An 18965-nucleotide genomic window follows, 5' to 3' on the forward strand; every position below is an offset into this window, starting at 1 on the left:
TCACCGCCACGACCGACCACCGCCGCCGCCGGACGACGACCGCCTACAACCGCCGGCCGACGCAGCCTACTGCCGACCGACCGCCGGAATACCCGCAGCCGCCGCAGGTCCGCCGCCGCCTGCCGTCGGTCGACCACCTCCAGTCGGCCGCCGCCTACTGACGGTCGACCCCCGTCGCAGCCGGCCGGCCGACCACCGCCTCCGCCGACCACCACACCGTCGCCGCCGCCGGAGTAAGGAAAAAAGAAAAGAAAAGGACAATTTTGTCATTTAATCAAAAAATTCAAAATTATCCCACACTTAAAAATCATATCAAACAAAATACAATTTTACATTATAAATATTACATTTCTATCACAATCATTTCTTTTATCATTTACGTACTAATCATTAGTTTATTTTATCCTCCAAACCAAACGTAGCCTTAGCATAAAAAATAATATTTTTTCATTGATAACCCAAATAAGATATCTGTCTCACAAAATACGACCGTTTCATAAGTTTTTGGAAATCAACAATTTATGGTAAAATCAAACTAAATGGTTAAGATTTACACGACGAATAATCAAAATAGCCATATTTACTAAACCAATTTTATAATTTCCTCAGAACAATAAAGATTTGATAGCCACGTACAAGTCATGTAAAATTGCCTTCTTTGGATTTGGCCGCCACGTATGTCTTATTGGATAATAATCTTCAATTTTTTTTTAAACAAATAATAGTCTTAAATTTGAGGAGGGTGAGTTGGAAACGCTCAGTACGTTTAAAAAAAAAACAAGAAAAAATACTCATCCAAAAATTTAGAAATTAATTAAAAATTATATGATTATGATATTTTATAACATGATTATTTAAATTTAAATAAATATTTATATGATTTAAATAGGTTTGTGAGCTGATAAAAAATTTACGAGACTATATTTTTTAATAATAAATTTTAAATAAAATAAAAATAAAATTAATAGAATAAAAAGATGGACCATGACATCAAAATTTGCATAATCTCTAGAATAATAACAAAATTGGTGTAATTGCCTTTTTCTTTTTTTTTTTAAAAAAAAAAAATCTTATCACAAATGGCAATTTACTTCCTCTATCTTTTTTATTTTTTAATCACATTATTTCAAATTACAATTCAATCTTTTTACTACTTTTTCACATTATTATATTACCATTATTTAATATAAATAGAATTAATTATAAAATTATTTTATACGGATGTGCAACACGTGCAACGATGTACTAGCATATATTATACATGAAAGTGAACCACAATATGAAATACATTAATAAAAGACAAAATGTAATTGGAATAATTTTGTGTGTAATATTTATAGATTTTCTAAATTTCAAGGAACTGGATCAATATTTTCACAGAGAATGAATGCTCTTGACTTTCTGAATTGCTTCCTTCACCTTTTTCAAAGGTTCTTCATACAGGAATGCAGGGTTGTCAAACTCTGAAGCCCTGCTCGGTTCCCCAAGAAACGCGCGAAATGAGTCAGCAACAGAATGAGAAAGAGAACTCAGGTTGTAACCTCCCTCTAAGAAAAACACACACCGGCCTCTGCACAAATCTTTCGCGAGTTGCTTGATGCTTGAGGCTAGCATGTAATATGTCCCTGTTGTAAACTGCAGACTGGCTAGTGGATCCAACACATGAGCGTCGTATCTGGACACGAATATTGGACGTAAATGAAAAGGGTGGTTAAGGAAAACGACACGTAGCAGGGGTCACTTGATAGCATAAACGAGTTCCAGAATTCATAGGAGTACTTGTCCTGCGTTGTTGAATCTGAGAGGTAACCAAGCCGAACATATATGCCGTGGTTCATTGCTTTGATAGGATATAAGTAACTAATTTTAGTTATATACTCATTCAAACCTGTCGCTGATAAGCAGTAGCAGTCTAATTTCGTGTTCATTTTCACGATGACTTTGACATGGAGTTTGATAGCAAGAACATCACAGGAGAAATCTAAGCAGGAACTGATATTTTTATATAAAGAAAACAAGACATGTTCGATAAACTTACGCCCATCTAAATTTAGCCAATTGCCATGATATCTCCCAGGGAAGGATAAACTCTACAGTGATAACAACTATATATGACAAGAATTTAAACTAGGTGTGAATTATAAACATGAGAACAAGATGTAATACTTTTTAAGAGGAAATTAGTTTAGGGGCTGCTCACCCAGCTGAAACGAGAATTATATCTGGCTTGAACCTCTGAGCACAAAGGACCACAACTTCATCAAAGACAGTTCGCATGGCTATATCACCTGATCCTCCGGGTAAAGGAAGATTTAGTGTCGATCCTTTGCCATCTCCACGGCCTATCTGGTTTATTCTGCCGGTACCTGGATAGCTCCCATCCTACAAAAGTTACAAAATATAAATGGAATAAGATGAATCACTCAAAGTCAGATGTGTCAATCGCTTTAGACCTGGCATCAAAAGCGGAGTGTGATTTCCATGAGTAACATGTGCTTTACAGCTTTATACATGCTCCTTATTTTTTCAGATATATTAACTTTTGGGTCCTCGAGTGTTGGATACATTTTGAGAAGTCTCAGCAAGTGTCGAGTTGGAGTGTTGAGCATTGCTTGCTTTTTCAAAGCAAGCCATGCATTCAAATAAAAGGGTACCATTTTTCAAACTGGGCATTTCTTGTATCCTCAGCATGAAATCATAACCAAAGTTTCTATATTTGGGTTAGGCATTCACGAATTGATGGAGTTTTTATGATTCCATACTTCTATGCATGAACCATCCTCAGATTTTACAATATAGCAAATATCATTGTCTATCATCTTCATAATCATAGAACTCGAAAATGACCAACTGCTTAAGCGAAGAAAAAATCACCTCTTCAACAGAAATTTCGTTCTCATTTACTTGATCCTGGATAGCTCAAACTCTAGGAATCGTGGTCCAGGGGGAAAAAGAACTCAAATTTTAAAAAAATCATTAGACATCTAGCTACATTTCTTCGACATTATTGATCGAAAACTGAAAATAACAAAGATACTCAGAGCATTTTGAACTTCGACAAATTAAAGTGCTTACTTGGTGGGTTGAAAGAAAAAATATGTCAGGGTCGTCGTAGAAGGCGTCATTGGTTCCATTCCCGTGGTGCACATCAAAATCAATGATAAACACACGCTTCAACCCATGAGCACGCTGCGCATATCGAGCGGCAATTGCCACATTTCCGAAAACACAAAATCCCATGGGTCCTGTTGGAACAGCATGATGACCCGGTGGCCGGACCAAAGCAAAACCAACTGGAGGATCTTCACTGATCTTTGATGCGGCTACCTTCATTATTAGCCCATATTATCAGAGAATTTTTCCAAACGGTAGCAAATAATATCAGATTCATATGCATGTTGGACATGAATCAAACCTCAGATGATTATACACACAGTAGTTGTTAAAATAAAAATGTGAGTGAAAGACCATCACAAAGTGACTGACGCCTAGATTGAGACATCACCACTGCATCCACTATTGAAAGTCCAGCTCCAGCTGCCAATAAGGACTCCTGGAAGGTCTGTAGACATAGAGAATGTTAAAGCTAAAGAAGTTCATTAGCACATGGTACAGATGCACTTCTAAGTCATGAATAATTCCAAATGATTTAATAGGCCAAATTCTTTCTTGCATCAAAATACACATTCTTTAGTAGGCAATCTAATTCACTACTTCACTCAAACATTACTGATACTCATCGGCTAAAGATAAAAAATGCTTATTATTTCAGAAGTGTGCCCTCACCGTGGAGGTAGCATAAGTTGGTCCAGAGCCTTCAATCAAAATGAGCCCTTGCTCAGAGGCTTGCGCCATGGCCTATAAACCATGAGAAAATATTTCAGATGGAAGCTTTTTCAAGCACCAAAGACACAAAATTAGGGAAAATTTAATATCTTCCAAAATCCATTTTTTTTACTTTATCATGACAAGAACTTTTTCAGCTAACTTTAGGTTTATTTTATTTAAAAATTACTTTAAAAAAAATCAAAATATAACATGTTATGCATAGACTATAACAATCAGACCGCGGATTCTTGTTAATCCGGGGTGGTCTTAGACCATGAATTCAATTATATAAAAAGGAAAATTTTTAAAATACAGACATATTTTTCAAGAATATTTTTTAAAAAAATAATCCACAGTAGAATAATCGTCTCAGACCTCAGATTCTGCCAATTTTGTTTTAAAAAAAGTGAAAATGGGTATAAATTATTGAGGCAGCTCAATAACTGGGAGTTTCCAAAGCCCCGCATTCCCACTATATATTTTGTTTTTAAAAATTTACTTATTTCTTGAATGGCTGTATTTTTCTTTCTATTTCTTTTTGTGGCATAATTGAAACTGTAGTCTGAGAACAATTATAAGAACAAGAAAACACGGTTATTAGTTTTTGAATAACCAAAAGTTATAGCCACATAATTTGGCTTCAGCTCCCCATTTTTTGCTTCTTCCAATCCAACTGTCCAGGCATCTATCTCAGGAAACAACCACAAATTTAATTTCTAAATTTGGTCTACACACATAACACAATAGAATCTAGAGATTAGAGTGGAATTATAGTTTGCATTTTCTACCTCAGAATGCCAAAGGCAACTGAAGGCCAATATGAAGCCTTAACTTAGTGATATTTTTTCTCAATTACTGGTTAGTTGACTAGAACTTGTGTGAAGGGACAATAAAAGAATTGACATTAGGATTCAGAACTTCATTGACAGAAGCATGAAAATAAGCAATCAGAGAGCAAATAATATAACTACAAAATGGAAAACAATCACAGACATTTCTTGTAGGCAAGGTTAAAAGCTCAGAATGGAAATATTAAAAACAATGCAAAATATCATTTTTTTCAGCCATAGCCCATATGTAATAGTTCATGTGGATGGATTCAATCAACAAGGAAAAGCTAGCATGAAGGGACATAATTAAAAAAGAGTTATAGTATTCGTACCTTCTCAAGTCCAGATACATAAGCCCTTTCATGAACACTAGCTATATCATCGGAACTAGCAGGGCTGAATTTTCGAAGTTCTATGATCTCTGAGCTCCTGAACTGAAACACAGAGAATGATGAACAAGAAAGTACAATATCTAGTTTCAAAACAAAATTTAATGGGACAAATTGGCAATAATGATTTTGCAGTAATCACAATAATCATTAAAGCTTCAATTGCTTCCATGCCCATTTAAAGAATTAAAAGTGAAAGAAGTAAACCAGAAAGATGCAGTAGAAGAATTCACTTGAAAGAGAGATAATTTTTCCCTCCTAGAAGCAAATCAGAATCTTTAACACTTCGTTAAACCAGACAAGCAATGCAATTATCAAACCCAGACAACTACCATAATTTTGTTCAATCATATAAGATTCTCAAAGGGATTCGTGAAGACCTGGTTGAAGAAAATTAAGTTACACCATATGATTATAATTTTCCTCAAAAAAATTTACATTTTGCAGGGTATATTTGCAAAGCTTTTCATCCTTCTCTTTTAAATATTAAAGTATAGAGACTCGGAACAATTGTGTCAATGTCAATAGAATTTAACAGTAATTTTTTCTGTTTTCAGAATATCACGAAATATTTTGACTCATTGAGATCAAATAATTAGTCACATGAATGCGTGCATCAAAATCACCATGCATAAAAACAAGTGTCATGAATTATAAGAATGATCTGTCATGCTTTTCTATGAAAATGGCAAAAGCTAATGTTTCGCACCTCTGGAGTCAACCCCATGGTTGCAAGCGTGGTGGTTATCGCAGGAACTCTAGAATTACATTCAGGGTGAGCATCCTGAAGGAAGGAATGCATAAGGTGAAAAAAATACAGATTAAACGAACTGAAAATGTCAACTGACCTCTAGAAATTGTGGCATTTGATGAACTAAGAACAACTAGATATCACTCGTCCATTAGATGAATAATTCTTGTACATCAGCATTTAATTTCAGTCGGAATACAAACACAAATATAATTCCAAGTGATTCTAATTCCATTTCATGTGTAAAAGAAACCACACTCTTCACAAATCTGTTTTGAAAATTATAATCAGCACTGACTAAAAATCCGACGTCACGAATATTTATACCTTGTTATGGCCCATGGCAGGAGCAACTGAATATATCACTTTGCCACTGAGCAACTCCGCTTTCGAAGGTACAGAAGGAACATTCTCCGAACTCAAACAAAAAGTGAAACTCCCATGTTTTCGCGAACAATGTTTCCTTTCATATGCCACATAGTTCTCCATGTATACATTATTGCTATTAAAAGCATAGAAGTGATTCTTATTCCACCTAATTATGCGATTCCTGAACCCCGAGAATACATCGCCTACAGGACCAAATGGCACGGTGAAGAAGACATAAAAACAATATCCCATAAGCAAGATCCCAACGCATGTTCAGCAGCTAAGAACTGGAAAAAAATGTATTGCATAAAAATATCACACAAAAGGTCAACAGGATCAAATCTAAACACCATCACTAACATGAGACAAACAAATAGGATAACCCGAACAAAGGGACCTCGTATTGCAGCTTGTTCTTCAAAATTCCTCAAAAATCAACCATTGAAAATCACAAAAACTAGCATGCTGAGATGCACCACACCAAAAAAATTGCACTTTACATAGTTTCACTAAACTCGCAACAATTTGATAAGAACGAATTCAACCCATTAACAGGTAATACAAGCTCAAAATTATTAGAAAAGGATGAAACATATAAATTACCAGCACAAGACGAAGGCGTGGAGAATAAGCGAAGCTCCATTCAGATTTTTGAATGCCACATACGGAATCAACCGAAGATGGTTTCTCAAGTTGTTGGGCCATCAGACTTGAGAGCTTGAAGCATATTTGAGCCGTTTCTATTGAGGGCTTTAAGCCTGTTTTGGGCTTAATCAAGGCCCATATTAATGCGGCCCGTGTCAGTCGATCAATTCAAAAATCATAATCACAGGCTTAAACTAATTCATAGTCATCATAATCACATATTAAAGATATCTTTACTATAATATAATCTATTTTCTTTTGCAAAATATTATACTATATGTACAGCAATTCGGTAAGTTGCGTACAACACGTAAATATATATATACAGTACATTATATTATATAATTCTATATTTACTATATTAATAAAATGTGAGTCCCTTGTACTAAATAATTTTGGTGTCATATTTAATTTTTCCTTTAGGGTGCTTGAGTTGGTGGTACTATAAGTTCTTGACCAATGATATATAGTTTTATTCTTTTATAAAACTTTTTCGGATGAACAAGTCATACAAAGTTTACCTCATGCGGTCTACCTTAATAACATCATCAAAACTAAAAAGTTGCAATTTTTGGTTCGGTGAACTCAGCATGCTTCGAGTTTCGATACAACAAATTCCATTCAACTATAGGCTGCCCAATACGTGAAAATAAGAGGAGGAAAATTCATCTTGCTGTAATATCTTTTGTTTACTAAAAAATTGTCCCAAGTGAAAAAAGAAAGAGCAAAAAAGAGCACTTCATTCAAAATAGTAGCGACTATATGTTTTGGGATTGTCCCCATAAAACATACTTTTGTTATTAATTTTCGATTTAAATAAAAGAAATATTATTTTATCGTTTGATAGTTTTATGCTATATTGTGTACATGAGTATCTATATTAAATCCATAATATAGTATTATTACTATGATTTTAGTATATAAGAATTTTATATACAAGATACTTAAAATCATAGATAATATCAATACTATATTATTAATGTGTGAGATCCATAGAGTAATTATCTTAAAAAAAACTAAATATTTAGTTATATAATTATCATTCTTACCTTATTAAAAACCTTCTAAAGTCACTCCATATTTTACATAGAAATTTTTTTAAACAAAACTTCATTTTAAATCGAACAACTCTTCTAAATTGAAAATAATTTCGTGTATTTATTTCTTCCGTAGTTTAGAATTGAGATGATCAATTTTTATTATTATTTGATCAAAAATAATAATTACACATACAACACATCTTTTACTAGTATTTAAAAAGACTGGATGATTAAAGTATGTATATTTAATTGATATATTTATTACAGTATGCTGAAATTACGAATATGACAGTTTTACTTAGATTATCAGCGTTATGATACGTACATTTCGAGATTCATTGATACATTTAGTTGGAGATACTTTTGGGTTTCTCTATAATTAATAGATATTTTATAATTCCTATTAAGTATATTTTCAGAATAAATAATAATTTTGAAATAAATGTCATAAATAAAAAAAAAAAGCTTTATTATCAAATCAAATTTTCCACAAAAAATAAAAACTAAAAAAATAGAGTGGCATGAAGTCATGAACTAACAGAATACTCCCCTATAGGAATCCAATACAGAATTAATGAAAATCTTGGCTGATGAATCTCAATTCTTTTGTGCAACCCTTCTCTCAAACTGCATCAAAGCCAAGAATTTCAAGCTGGGGAGAGCTCTACATTCGTACCTAATCAAAACTTGTTTAATTCTTGATACATTTTTCGCCAACCGCCTTATAGACTTGTATGCCAAATGCAGCTCGATAGATTCGGCCCAGAATTTGTTCGATAATCTTGCTTACAAGAATGTGCACTCGTGGAATACTATGATCTTTGCCTACAGTCAGATGGGCTGTTTTCGAAATGCCCGCCAGCTGCTTCATGAAATGCCTGAACCAAATCTTGTGAGTTATAATTCTATGATTTCGGGTTTATCTAGAAGTAGGTGTTATAAGGAAGCAATTGATTTGTTTAAGGGAATGCAAAGATGTGGGAGGAATGCAATTTTGATGGATGAGTTTACGGTTGTTGGTTTGGCAAACGCATGTGCTAACTTGGCTGAGTTGGGGCTTCTGCGCCAGGTACACGGTATTGCTATTGTGATGGATTTGGATTTCAATGTGGTCGTTTCAAATGCTTTGATTGATGCTTATGGGAAATGTGGTGAAGTTGAGAGTTCTTATTCTATTTTTAGTCGGATGGAAGAGAAAGATGTTGTTTCTTGGAATTCGATGGTGGTTGCTTGTGCCAGTGCATCTAGAATGGTCGATGCTTGTCAGATTTTCGATCAAATTCCGGTTAGGAATGTGGTTTCTTGGACCACTTTGATCATGGAATTGGTACGAAACGGGGAGGGAGAAAAATCTCTGTTATTTTTCAAGAAAATGAAGGATGAAAGCGTGGTCCCTAATGATGTTACATATGTTAGTGTTTTAGGTGCTTGTGCTGATTTAGCTCTTATTGAAAGAGGGAAGCAAATACATTGCCGTATCGTTAGAATCAGAAGTAGTACGATCTTTGATAACGTTTTTTTGATCAATGCACTAATGGACATGTATTGTAAGTGTGGTGATATGATATCTTCACTGAGGTTGTTTGACAGACCATATAGTAAGGACATCGTTACGTGGAATACGATAATAACTGGTCTTGCTCAAAACGGTCATGGGGAGGCGTCTATTTCCATCTTTGAGATGATGATAAAAGCAAATGTTAGACCAAATCATCTGACATTCATGGCAGTTTTATCAGCTTGTAGCCACTCAGGTCTAGAATCTATGGGAGTTCAAGTTCTTGAAATGATGGAAAGAGATTTTAACCTTACTCCACAATTAGAACATTATTCAATTTTGGTTGATTTGCTCGGAAGAAAGAACAGGCTCAAAGAAGCAGTAGAGGTGATTGAGAAAGCCCCGAATGGTGCTGATCATACTGGAATGTGGGGTTCTCTACTAAGTTCTTGCCGTATCCATGGAAACGTGGAACTTGTCACAAAGGCAGCAGAAGCTTTATTCAATCTAGAGCCTGAGAATAGCGGAAGATATGTGATGCTTTCCAATATTTATGCTACAGCTGGGAAGTGGAATGATTCTGGTCGAATTAGAAAACTCATGGGCGAAAAGGATCTCAAGAAAGAAGCCGGATTTAGCTGGATAGAGATAAAGAATGCAAGACAAAAGTTTGTGGCCTGAAGACAGGTTCAACTCTGACATGGTAGAAACACAAGAATTACTTCTTAGTCTTGTAGACCAGATGAAGAATGCTGGATATATGCACATTGAGATTCCGGTTTCTTTCGAACTTAATGGGGTGCCTCGATCTTATTTAACTTAGGAGGACTAATTTTCAAAATCCAGTTGTACATTTTAAGTGGGAACTCACATCAGGTTACACGCAATAGTCCTCACTACCCAAAATATAATATTATCCCCCCAAACCGTGTGATGACCCTCTGCCCCTCATACGAGATTCTGGGTCCAGCCAGGACTACATGTTATCAATATCTGCGATGATGATGTTGTGAAACTCAAATGCTAACACCACAAAAGGCTCCAGCATCAGCGACAATAACAATACAATACAGCAAAAGAACTCGTTCCAAAAATGGCAAGATCTCCTAGAACAAGAGATCACTCAATATTGGCGAATTACTGATAATTTTATATTGTTTTTAAGATTATTGTGAGTAACCATTCATGTGGACCTCTTTATTATCTGGAAATTAAAAGTTATAACTTCAGTGTATGCTGAAAATTCATGAAATTTGATTCCAAAAGTTATTGCCATATATGATCCAATCCCAAGAAAACTATACAATATTGGGACTTGCCATATATGATCCAATCCCAAGAAAACTATACAATATTGGGACTTATAATTAAAGCCTGGTTTCTAAGTCCATGACACAAGTCCAAATTCTATTATCATATGGTCCAAAATATACAAACACTCCTCGATTGGATCCAAAATTAAATCTCTTGCATCCTCATAAAACCTCACTTGAATTTGTGAAAAAATCCATATATACAAACATTTTAGAGGGATTACTCTGTGTTACATCGGGAGTGTTTCTCTTTTATTTTAATACTATTAGATCATACGAGTCCTTCACATTTTTATAAAAGTTGACATATATATTGATAATTCAAGGGCTATGACCATATCATAGATGTAGCATAGACTAATTCATTTTAGAGTATGTTCAATGTCGAGTTCAAATGATATGGATGATAATGATAATATATATACATACGCACACATATAACCATTTTGGAGTATGTTCAATACCGAGTTCAAATGATATGGATGATAATGATATATATATAACCATTTTAGAGTATCTTCAATGCCGAGTTCTTATGATATGGATGATAATGCTGGTCTATAGCAATGTTATAAAAATTCATATGCATTATTGAAAAAAATAGGGGAATAATAATAATTGAACCTTCAAAAAATTTACCCATAACCTCTTGAATTTTTTTGTCTCACCTTTATGGGTCTAACCTCTATCATGTTTTATATCTATTTTGTATCTATCATCTTTTATATCTATTTTATATCCAAGACCATAAACGTTATGACATAACCAAATGTTAAGAGTCCGTGACTTGAATTCTAATAGGTCTGCCCGAAAAGTCGTGGTGCTAATTGTAGTACAACTTTAATTATGAGAATTTTTTGGGGTTTAGTGGCGGTAGCTGAGGGATTGGCTCATAGGGCCAATGTCGACCTCGTCGTATGTAACAATATCAACATTCTGACAAAAAATAACTAAAGGTGAAAACAAGAACCTGTATTGGACTAAGCTTACTGTCGGGAATAACTAAAAAAAATCAAATTACATGATCAAAAGTATAATTAGTTCGTTTCCAATATAGTAAATTCTTCATTCTTCCCATTGTTTTAAACCCGTAACGAGTTTTCCAAGTAAGTATGTACTTTCTTATCTAATTCTTGCTTCATCCTTAATTGAAGTAAAACTATTTAAACTGAAGTGTAGAACTCGTAAATCAGTTTACGTATAAGCCATGCATAATTCTAGATTTTTAAATTTAATTGACTTCATTGCATGATTATTTTAAATGCATTTCTTTGAAGTTAATTATTTTATTATCTCAGTTCAGTAGTTTGATTTTTAGCATTTCAGTTATTTTCAGTGAGGCCGGACTGGAGTCGGAGTTTGGAGATAGAATTTAAGATTCGAGAAATATTTCCAGAAGTTAATTTAGCTAGCAAGTAAGTTAATTTAAGTTAATAAGGAGATTTGGGGAATTTATTTATGCAACTTGAGGTGAGTAGAAAATAAGCTCATTTGAGTTACTTAATTAAGGATTTATTCAATAAATTAATTAAAGGATTAGTGAGGCTTTTTAGAGTTATTAATTTAGTAAATAAACAACACTTCACATTCATTTTATTAGTAGATTTCGGCCACCCCTTGGTTACTAGAGGATTCAATTGCCAACTCATCAACTTTGATCATTTCTTTGCATGTAATTAGTAGGATAAATCTAGGATTTTTGGGAGCATCATGTAATTAATTAATGTTAGAACATTATCCTAGTCTAGATGAGCATGTAGAATCGGTCATTGCACCACCATAATCCCTCCAAGTAGAATTGATAGCAAACCACAATTCAAAATTCAAAAAAATGGAGACTTGGTCTTGATTCTTTCCCTATATTTTGCACCCATCTCCCTCACTCCCCTAACCATCATATCCCCTCCCTTAGTCACGAAATTCAGAGTGTTTTTGAGAGAGGAAAATCGTGGGACTCATAGCTAAGCGAAGGGAGAAAAATCGAGTAGAAGAGGAAAGGATAGAAGCGCTCCATCTCCTCCGTGCCGCGTCGTCGTCGTTTCGTTCGTTTTCTTTCGAAACGAAACCAGGCATGTCTAGATTTCTTTCAAACCTCAATCAAGTCACATTATCAATTATTTTTCAGTACATGATCATGTTTTATCATGCAAAAACCGAAATACATCATAGAATTTTCAGAAAATAATGCATGCAGATTTCGGCCCTTTCATGACAAGCTTCACGTTTTCTTTTAGTTTTGATGGTTTCAGGTTGTGGTTCGACCCCAGGCTCCCAAGGCGACTCCTAGACACGTAATAGGATGCATTAGGACCATGTTGGCCCATTCATTCAGCCCCCATGCTTGCTGGAAAACCGAAATGACAGCAAGTTTTCCATAGGCGCAGATTGGTGTTCGAAATTTCAGTTTTTATGTCAAGGGGTTGGATCTGATCTTGGCTGTCCTAAGGGCTCTTAGCCATGGTTGGATCACTCCCCTAGCATGTCTAAGACGTGACTAAGTCACCCTTTTGGTGGCTTGGTCCATGGCTCATCGGTTTTTAAATAAACAACAAGAACAGCCCCTCCCCTCTCGGTTTCCCTTCTTTTGACAGCATCATGTTTTTCGAATTGTGTGGTTTGATGTGGATCTTGGTTGGCCTATGGCCCTTAGCCACAGTTCATACCATGCCCCTAGATGTCTAGATCGTGCCATGGTCAATCAAATGGCCACTGGAACGACACGAGACATCAATCGAAGCAACACACTACACACGCATACAAAAGCATTCTCGGTATGAGTTTTCGGTTGTTGCTGGAATGGTGCGAACTATGGCTGGCCAAAAGCCCTTAGCCATGGTTCGAATCATTCCTTGGGACGTTGTGGAGAGGATTTGGTCGGTGGTTCAAGCCCCAATGGCCAAAAGTCTCGCAAACGACGCGATGCAAGCAAGGTTGCAGCTGCTGGAAAATTACAGCAAGTTGATGTGTCGGTTCGGTGGCTCGTTCGAGTTCTTGGTTGGTTTTTAGCCCATGGCCTTGGACTGGACAGTGCCTCATTGAGTTAGGAAGGTCATGTTTTCGACCGTTCGTCATTTGGATCATTTTTGATGTCGTACGAGAATTTACAGTGCGATGTGCCAAATTGACTCTCGAAAGAGCGTTTCGTGTTTTGGCCTCCATTCCACCTAGACTTCGACCCTATCATTTTAGGAGCATTATTTTATGATTTTTCAGCGTATTTTAATCATGACTATACGTCGGTTCGGTGTCGGTTCAGGTTGGTTCGGAGTCATGATTAAATGCGAAGTCATTAGGCATCATAGTCGCATCTTTTGAACGTAAATTGCGTAGTTGGTCATGTTTAAGCTATTGCATATTTTTCATAGCACAGTTAGGTTGCAGCGAGCCTGGGGACGATCCAATCCAACCCAGTTGGTAAAATATACAGAAATTTTCATTATGCCAGTTAATTATTTTACGTGCATTAAATAGAAAATGATTATTTTTTAGATTTATGCGATATGGCTTGTGGTTCATTCACTATGTGGGAGTATTATTTTATACGGTCGTCAGTGACCGCTCAGTTCAGTTTGGTACCACCCGGTCGCCAGTGACCGGCCAGCTCAGTTCAGTTTCAGACTCCCCGGTAGCCAGTTACCGATCAGTTCAGCTTAGTGCAGTGGCCACATGCGTAAAACATAATCTCAACAGAAAATTTTACCAGTTATTTCAGTACAGGGCTCCAAGGAGCAAACATTTTTACTGTGATTATCAGTTCAGTTATGCACGTATTATAATTGCTCAGTACAGATTATTTTCAGCATGCCTCATGACATGATATTTTATCTCATGCATATTTTACTTCAGTATTTACTCGTTACCTACGATATATGCATGCTGAGTCTTTAGGCTCACTAGACTTGATTGTTGTAGGTACTGATGAGGCCAGGGCCGAGGGCGGGGACCAGTGAGCCAGCTTGGGTCGGCAGTAGTGGCACCCGAGGACCTCAGTGCAGCAGTTGTTATTTTATTCCGCAAACAATTTTTATCAGTCGTTGGATAATTTTTAAATTGTTATTGTTGGCAAAACTTTATTTTCTTCCGCTGCTATTATTTTAAACATTGAACTTGATTCATAAGTCGATTTTATGAATGAGGCCATTTAAGTTCTTTTAAAAAGAAAATTTTTAAATTTTCCGCAAATTTTCAAGCAAGGAGTTTTAGGCCCTTTACATGAATTTCTCGTCAATTAGCTAGCTAGATATTTTCATTTTCAATATAGAAAAAAATAGACATGCATGAACATTTATTGACATGGACCCTTTCCTATATACATTATACAAACTAAATTCATTTCTTTTGAATAAAAATAGTGACACCATATTATGCTAGAATTGAAGTTTGATGGTGCCTAGCATGGACGAGATTCAAGAACCATCTCCCCCAAACGTGCACATGCACGGCTAACAATAGGGTTTTGTTCCAAATTTCTCCAACAAATATTATAAATCCAAGAGGAAAGCAATTAGGAGGCAATAGGGTTTTGTTTTTTAGGGTCTTAATCTTAGCAAGATCTTTAATTTCCCCATCGAAATCGGTGTTAACTTCCGATAAAATGTTTTGTCTTCTAGCAATTGGGCCCTCGATCTCTTGCATTTATATTGATTCTTACATTTGTATCTACAATGTAAGACAACCCTTGTGCTAAATCAATCTCTTTAATGGATATTTCATGAATTCGAGTGAAAATGGGAAGTCAAATGTTACGTGTCTTTAATATTGAGATAATGAAAGATATATATTAGAAACTTGACTTGTCTAGGGAAAGGTAGGCCATCGTGCTACGCAATGAAAGATGAGTGTAACAATATACGTACTTCTTTGTTATAGATATAACAAGTTCATGTGTTTGCCTTCTAATTGTTGATTTTTTTTTTTCCAATTTATCATCACTGGCTTTAAAATTACAGTCAAATTTGGGAAAATGATTTTTTTGTTACATTAATTTGTCTAATTTTGGGTTTTGGTCAATGATTAATTTTTTAAAGTTTGATTTTGATAAAATAATTTTTAATTTTCGACTATTTTGGTCCAATTGCCGACATGACATGTCATACCATCATTTCTCTGTGCTACATAAGCAATTGGACTAATAAAAATTTATGTACCAAAACCAAACTTTAAAAACTTAGAATACCAGATTCTGAAATTGAACAAATAAGTGGATCCAAAAACTATATTCTTGTCAATATACTTATAAAAGAAGAGTAGGTCTTTTGTGAGACGGTATCACGAATCTTTATCTGTGAGATGGGTCAATCATACTGATATTCACAATAAAAAGTAATACTCTTAGTATAAAAAGAAATACTTTTTTATGGATGACCCAAATAAGAGATCATTCTCACAAAATACGACCTGTGAAACCGTCTCATACAAGTTTTTGTCATAAATGAAATATTTCAATGTTTGGCTCAACTTGAAGCTAATTTCTATATGGAGTAGGTCTCTTGTGAGACAGTCTCACGAATCTTTATCTATGAAACGGGTCAATCCTACTGATATTCACAATAAAAAGTAATATTGTTAGCATAAAAAGTAATACTTTTGCATGGATGATCCAAATAAGAGATCTGTCTCACAAAATACGATCTGTAAGACCGTCTCACGCAAGTTTTTGCTTTCTATATGATGCGCGATTTAGTTGTTTAGTATCCTTTCGATGACTGTAAATAAAGAAAAACGTTTTATAAATACTTTACCAAACGAAGTCTTACATCCTATTTTCTTAAAAATGATATTGTTCGCACTACTGTTACCAGGAGATGATTAAATCGGTTTCCAACAGAAGATGACTACAAAGTTGGTGTAGCGATATGTTTAAAATTTCTCCGTTTTAACTATTTTCGAATTCTTAAAGTATTTTAGAAACTTAAATTTAAGCATTAATGTTTTGTTGAGATACCGAATTTAAGATTTGAAGTCCTATTTATGTATCCTTCGGTAAACAGACATAAGTTTTCGCAGACAAGAAATAATCCTTGCATTGCCAACACATTGAGCTTGCTTCCACACGTAGTCGATATGACGCCCGTGTTGAGCCCATATGGACCATCCATGGCGAACTCATGGGACTCGTTCGAACAACTGGTTGAGCCATGGCATATTTCTTTGCGATGATTGAATCCAGTCCGTCAGATCTTGATATAATGATCAAGATCGCACGGATCGTGGCTATTCATTGTCACATGATCATATTAAATCTGCTGTGTTTATCTTGAATCCAACACTCTACCCAAATTGTATATAAAGAAATATATTCACTTTATTAACTGAAAATTAATTTCTCATTCACCCGCTATTGGTTTTGAGAAAATCTATATCTAAAAATATATGTTCAAATTGAACATTTCAATTTCAAGTCAATTTTCAATTTGAGTAGGTCTCTTCTTAGACGGTCTCACGAAGCTTTATCTGTGAGATGGGTCAACCCTACCGATATTCACAATAAAAAGTAATACTATTAGCATAAAAAGTAATACTTTTTCATGTATAATCCAAATTAGATATCCGTATCACAAAATATGACTCGTGAGACCGTCTCACAAAATACGACCAGTGAGACCGTATCACACAAGTTTTTACCTAATAAATTATACTAAAACAATGATAATACAACAAATCATCTGGAGTTAAAATCACTACTATCTATATTATTCTACAATATATATATGGTGTGTTTAATTTTCTAAAAATGAGTGGACCTCCAATCATTTATATATCTATAGGTAGCACTGATATTTTCAAGAGAGAGAGAGACTCCTACTATGCATATGAAAAGATGGTCAAAATTCGAAGCTAAACAACAATGGGACCATATGCAAGTGAGAATTCATGAGCCTTGGAGAGAAACAATCAAATCACAGATGGATTCAGATATGGTTTGAACACAAATCTTGTATGGCTTTTACAGAACCAGAGGCCATAGAAATGTCGCAAGATAAAATGAAGAATGGTAAGTGTCCCTAAAATTATGTGTCTGCAAATTTGTCAACCTAAGCATATGGTTTCTTTGTTTCCTAGATGTTTGTATTCCTCTTGTTGGCATCAAAAGTAAACTGGGTTGTAGTTTTTTTTAAAGAGATATTGTCATATTTTGTCTGCAGACCAGGGTCAGGATTTTGTAGTCTAAATTTGTTTGTCTCCTCTGCTCATTATTTTATAATCTTTTTGTACATGGGAAGATATTTATGGCCTCAGTGCTGTGGATGGATCCACCACTTTAGGGATTTATAGCTTGCATTGTGTCTTGTACTAGACTTCATGTAACATGCTCTGTAATACCGAGTAAGGTTGGTTTATAAGTGAGACATGGGACTCTTGTGAGTTCAAATTGTGTCGAACCAGGCCGCGCCATTAATATTTTCCATAATCAAAATCTTGAAATACTTTCTTGTCTTGTTGTTCTGACCGTAGAACAATGAAAGTCACGTATCTTTATGATGATATGATATTGTTCATTTTGGAGATAAATCCTCGTGAGTTTTGGTTATCTAATTAGTTAAAGTTATATCTTATTAATTATACTAAGACTCTATGCAACATTTTCAGTAATATTAATTGAAGTACTAACATAGCATTCGATATATAGTGGTGACATAACGACGATCGTTATTGACATCATGTTTTAATCTATTTCTTATATCATATTGATTATATTTTTTGATCATAAGAAAATCGTGTAATTTAAACTCTAATACTTGTTAACAACAGTACTCAACCTATTTTTTTTATTTAACTAAATAAAAAATTACCCTTCTCTGTTTTTAAAATTTTTTAAAGATAGATAATTTTTAGATAATTATTTAAAATTAAAATAATTTGTCAAATGTAAAAATTATATTTTTCATATAATTATTGGTGTAAATAATATTTAGATAATAATTATGATTAAAAAATCAAATTAATAAGGATTATTTATGCAAAAATATTTACTAATTATTAGATGCTCTGACTATTTTTTTTAATATTATTATTACATGGGATGGTGGGTTTTTCACTATTACCTGAGAATTTGAATTGAACTCATAGATCTTCTATGTTGGATGAGGTTTATGTCACCACACTACCACTAGAGTAGCAAAAAATTGAACTTCATTATACCTAATATTGTATTACTCTATTAACATCACATCAAAATAATAACAATATTTACAATTTTTAGTTAGGCTACACAACAATTAGATATATATAAATATATATTATTTAAAATCTTATATTATACTACTAAAAAAAACTATCAAATAGATATACATTTTTTAAT

At 34.5% G+C, this 18965-nt stretch overlaps 1 protein-coding gene and 1 pseudogene across 2 annotated transcripts; one reads left to right on the forward strand and one right to left on the reverse strand.

Moving 5' to 3' along the window:
• Positions 1-1233: 1233 nt before the first annotated feature.
• Positions 1234-6860, reverse strand: LOC142549558 (histone deacetylase 14, chloroplastic). Of its 2 annotated transcripts, none has more exons than XM_075658554.1 (9): positions 6771-6860; positions 6126-6370; positions 5757-5831; positions 4991-5092; positions 3787-3858; positions 3506-3562; positions 3076-3327; positions 2201-2382; positions 1234-1675 (listed from the first exon to the last, which is right to left on the reverse strand). In XM_075658554.1, the coding sequence occupies exons 1-9, from the start codon at positions 6808-6810 to the stop codon at positions 1375-1377; spliced, it is 1326 nt and encodes a 441-aa protein (XP_075514669.1). In that variant the 5' UTR covers positions 6811-6860; the 3' UTR covers positions 1234-1374. The 2 variants fall into 2 exon arrangements, with proteins under 2 accessions (XP_075514669.1, XP_075514670.1); XM_075658555.1 differs by lacking the exon at positions 6771-6860 and adding an exon at positions 6565-6711.
• A 1498-nt stretch (positions 6861-8358) lies between these two features.
• Positions 8359-10625, forward strand: LOC142548230 (pentatricopeptide repeat-containing protein At2g21090-like; annotated as a pseudogene).
• Positions 10626-18965: the final 8340 nt, after the last annotated feature.

Source organism: Primulina tabacum, chromosome 6 (assembly GCF_025594145.1).
Source record: "Primulina tabacum isolate GXHZ01 chromosome 6, ASM2559414v2, whole genome shotgun sequence".
Classification (NCBI taxonomy): Eukaryota; Viridiplantae; Streptophyta; class Magnoliopsida; order Lamiales; family Gesneriaceae; genus Primulina; species Primulina tabacum.

What these genes read in the sequence shown, in the direction of transcription:
- LOC142549558 (XM_075658554.1), bottom strand. Translation starts at nt 6,810, where the DNA reads ATGGAGCTTCGCTTATTCTCCACGCCTTCGTCTTGTGCTG. An exon ending in CCATGGGGTTGACTCCAGAG is followed by an intron (nt 5,093 to 5,756) that starts GTGCGAAACATT and finishes TCTGTGTTTCAG; the next exon opens with TTCAGGAGCTCAGAGATCAT. An exon ending in TTTCAATAGTGGATGCAGTG is followed by an intron (nt 3,328 to 3,505) that starts GTGATGTCTCAA and finishes CTAATAATGAAG; the next exon opens with GTAGCCGCATCAAAGATCAG.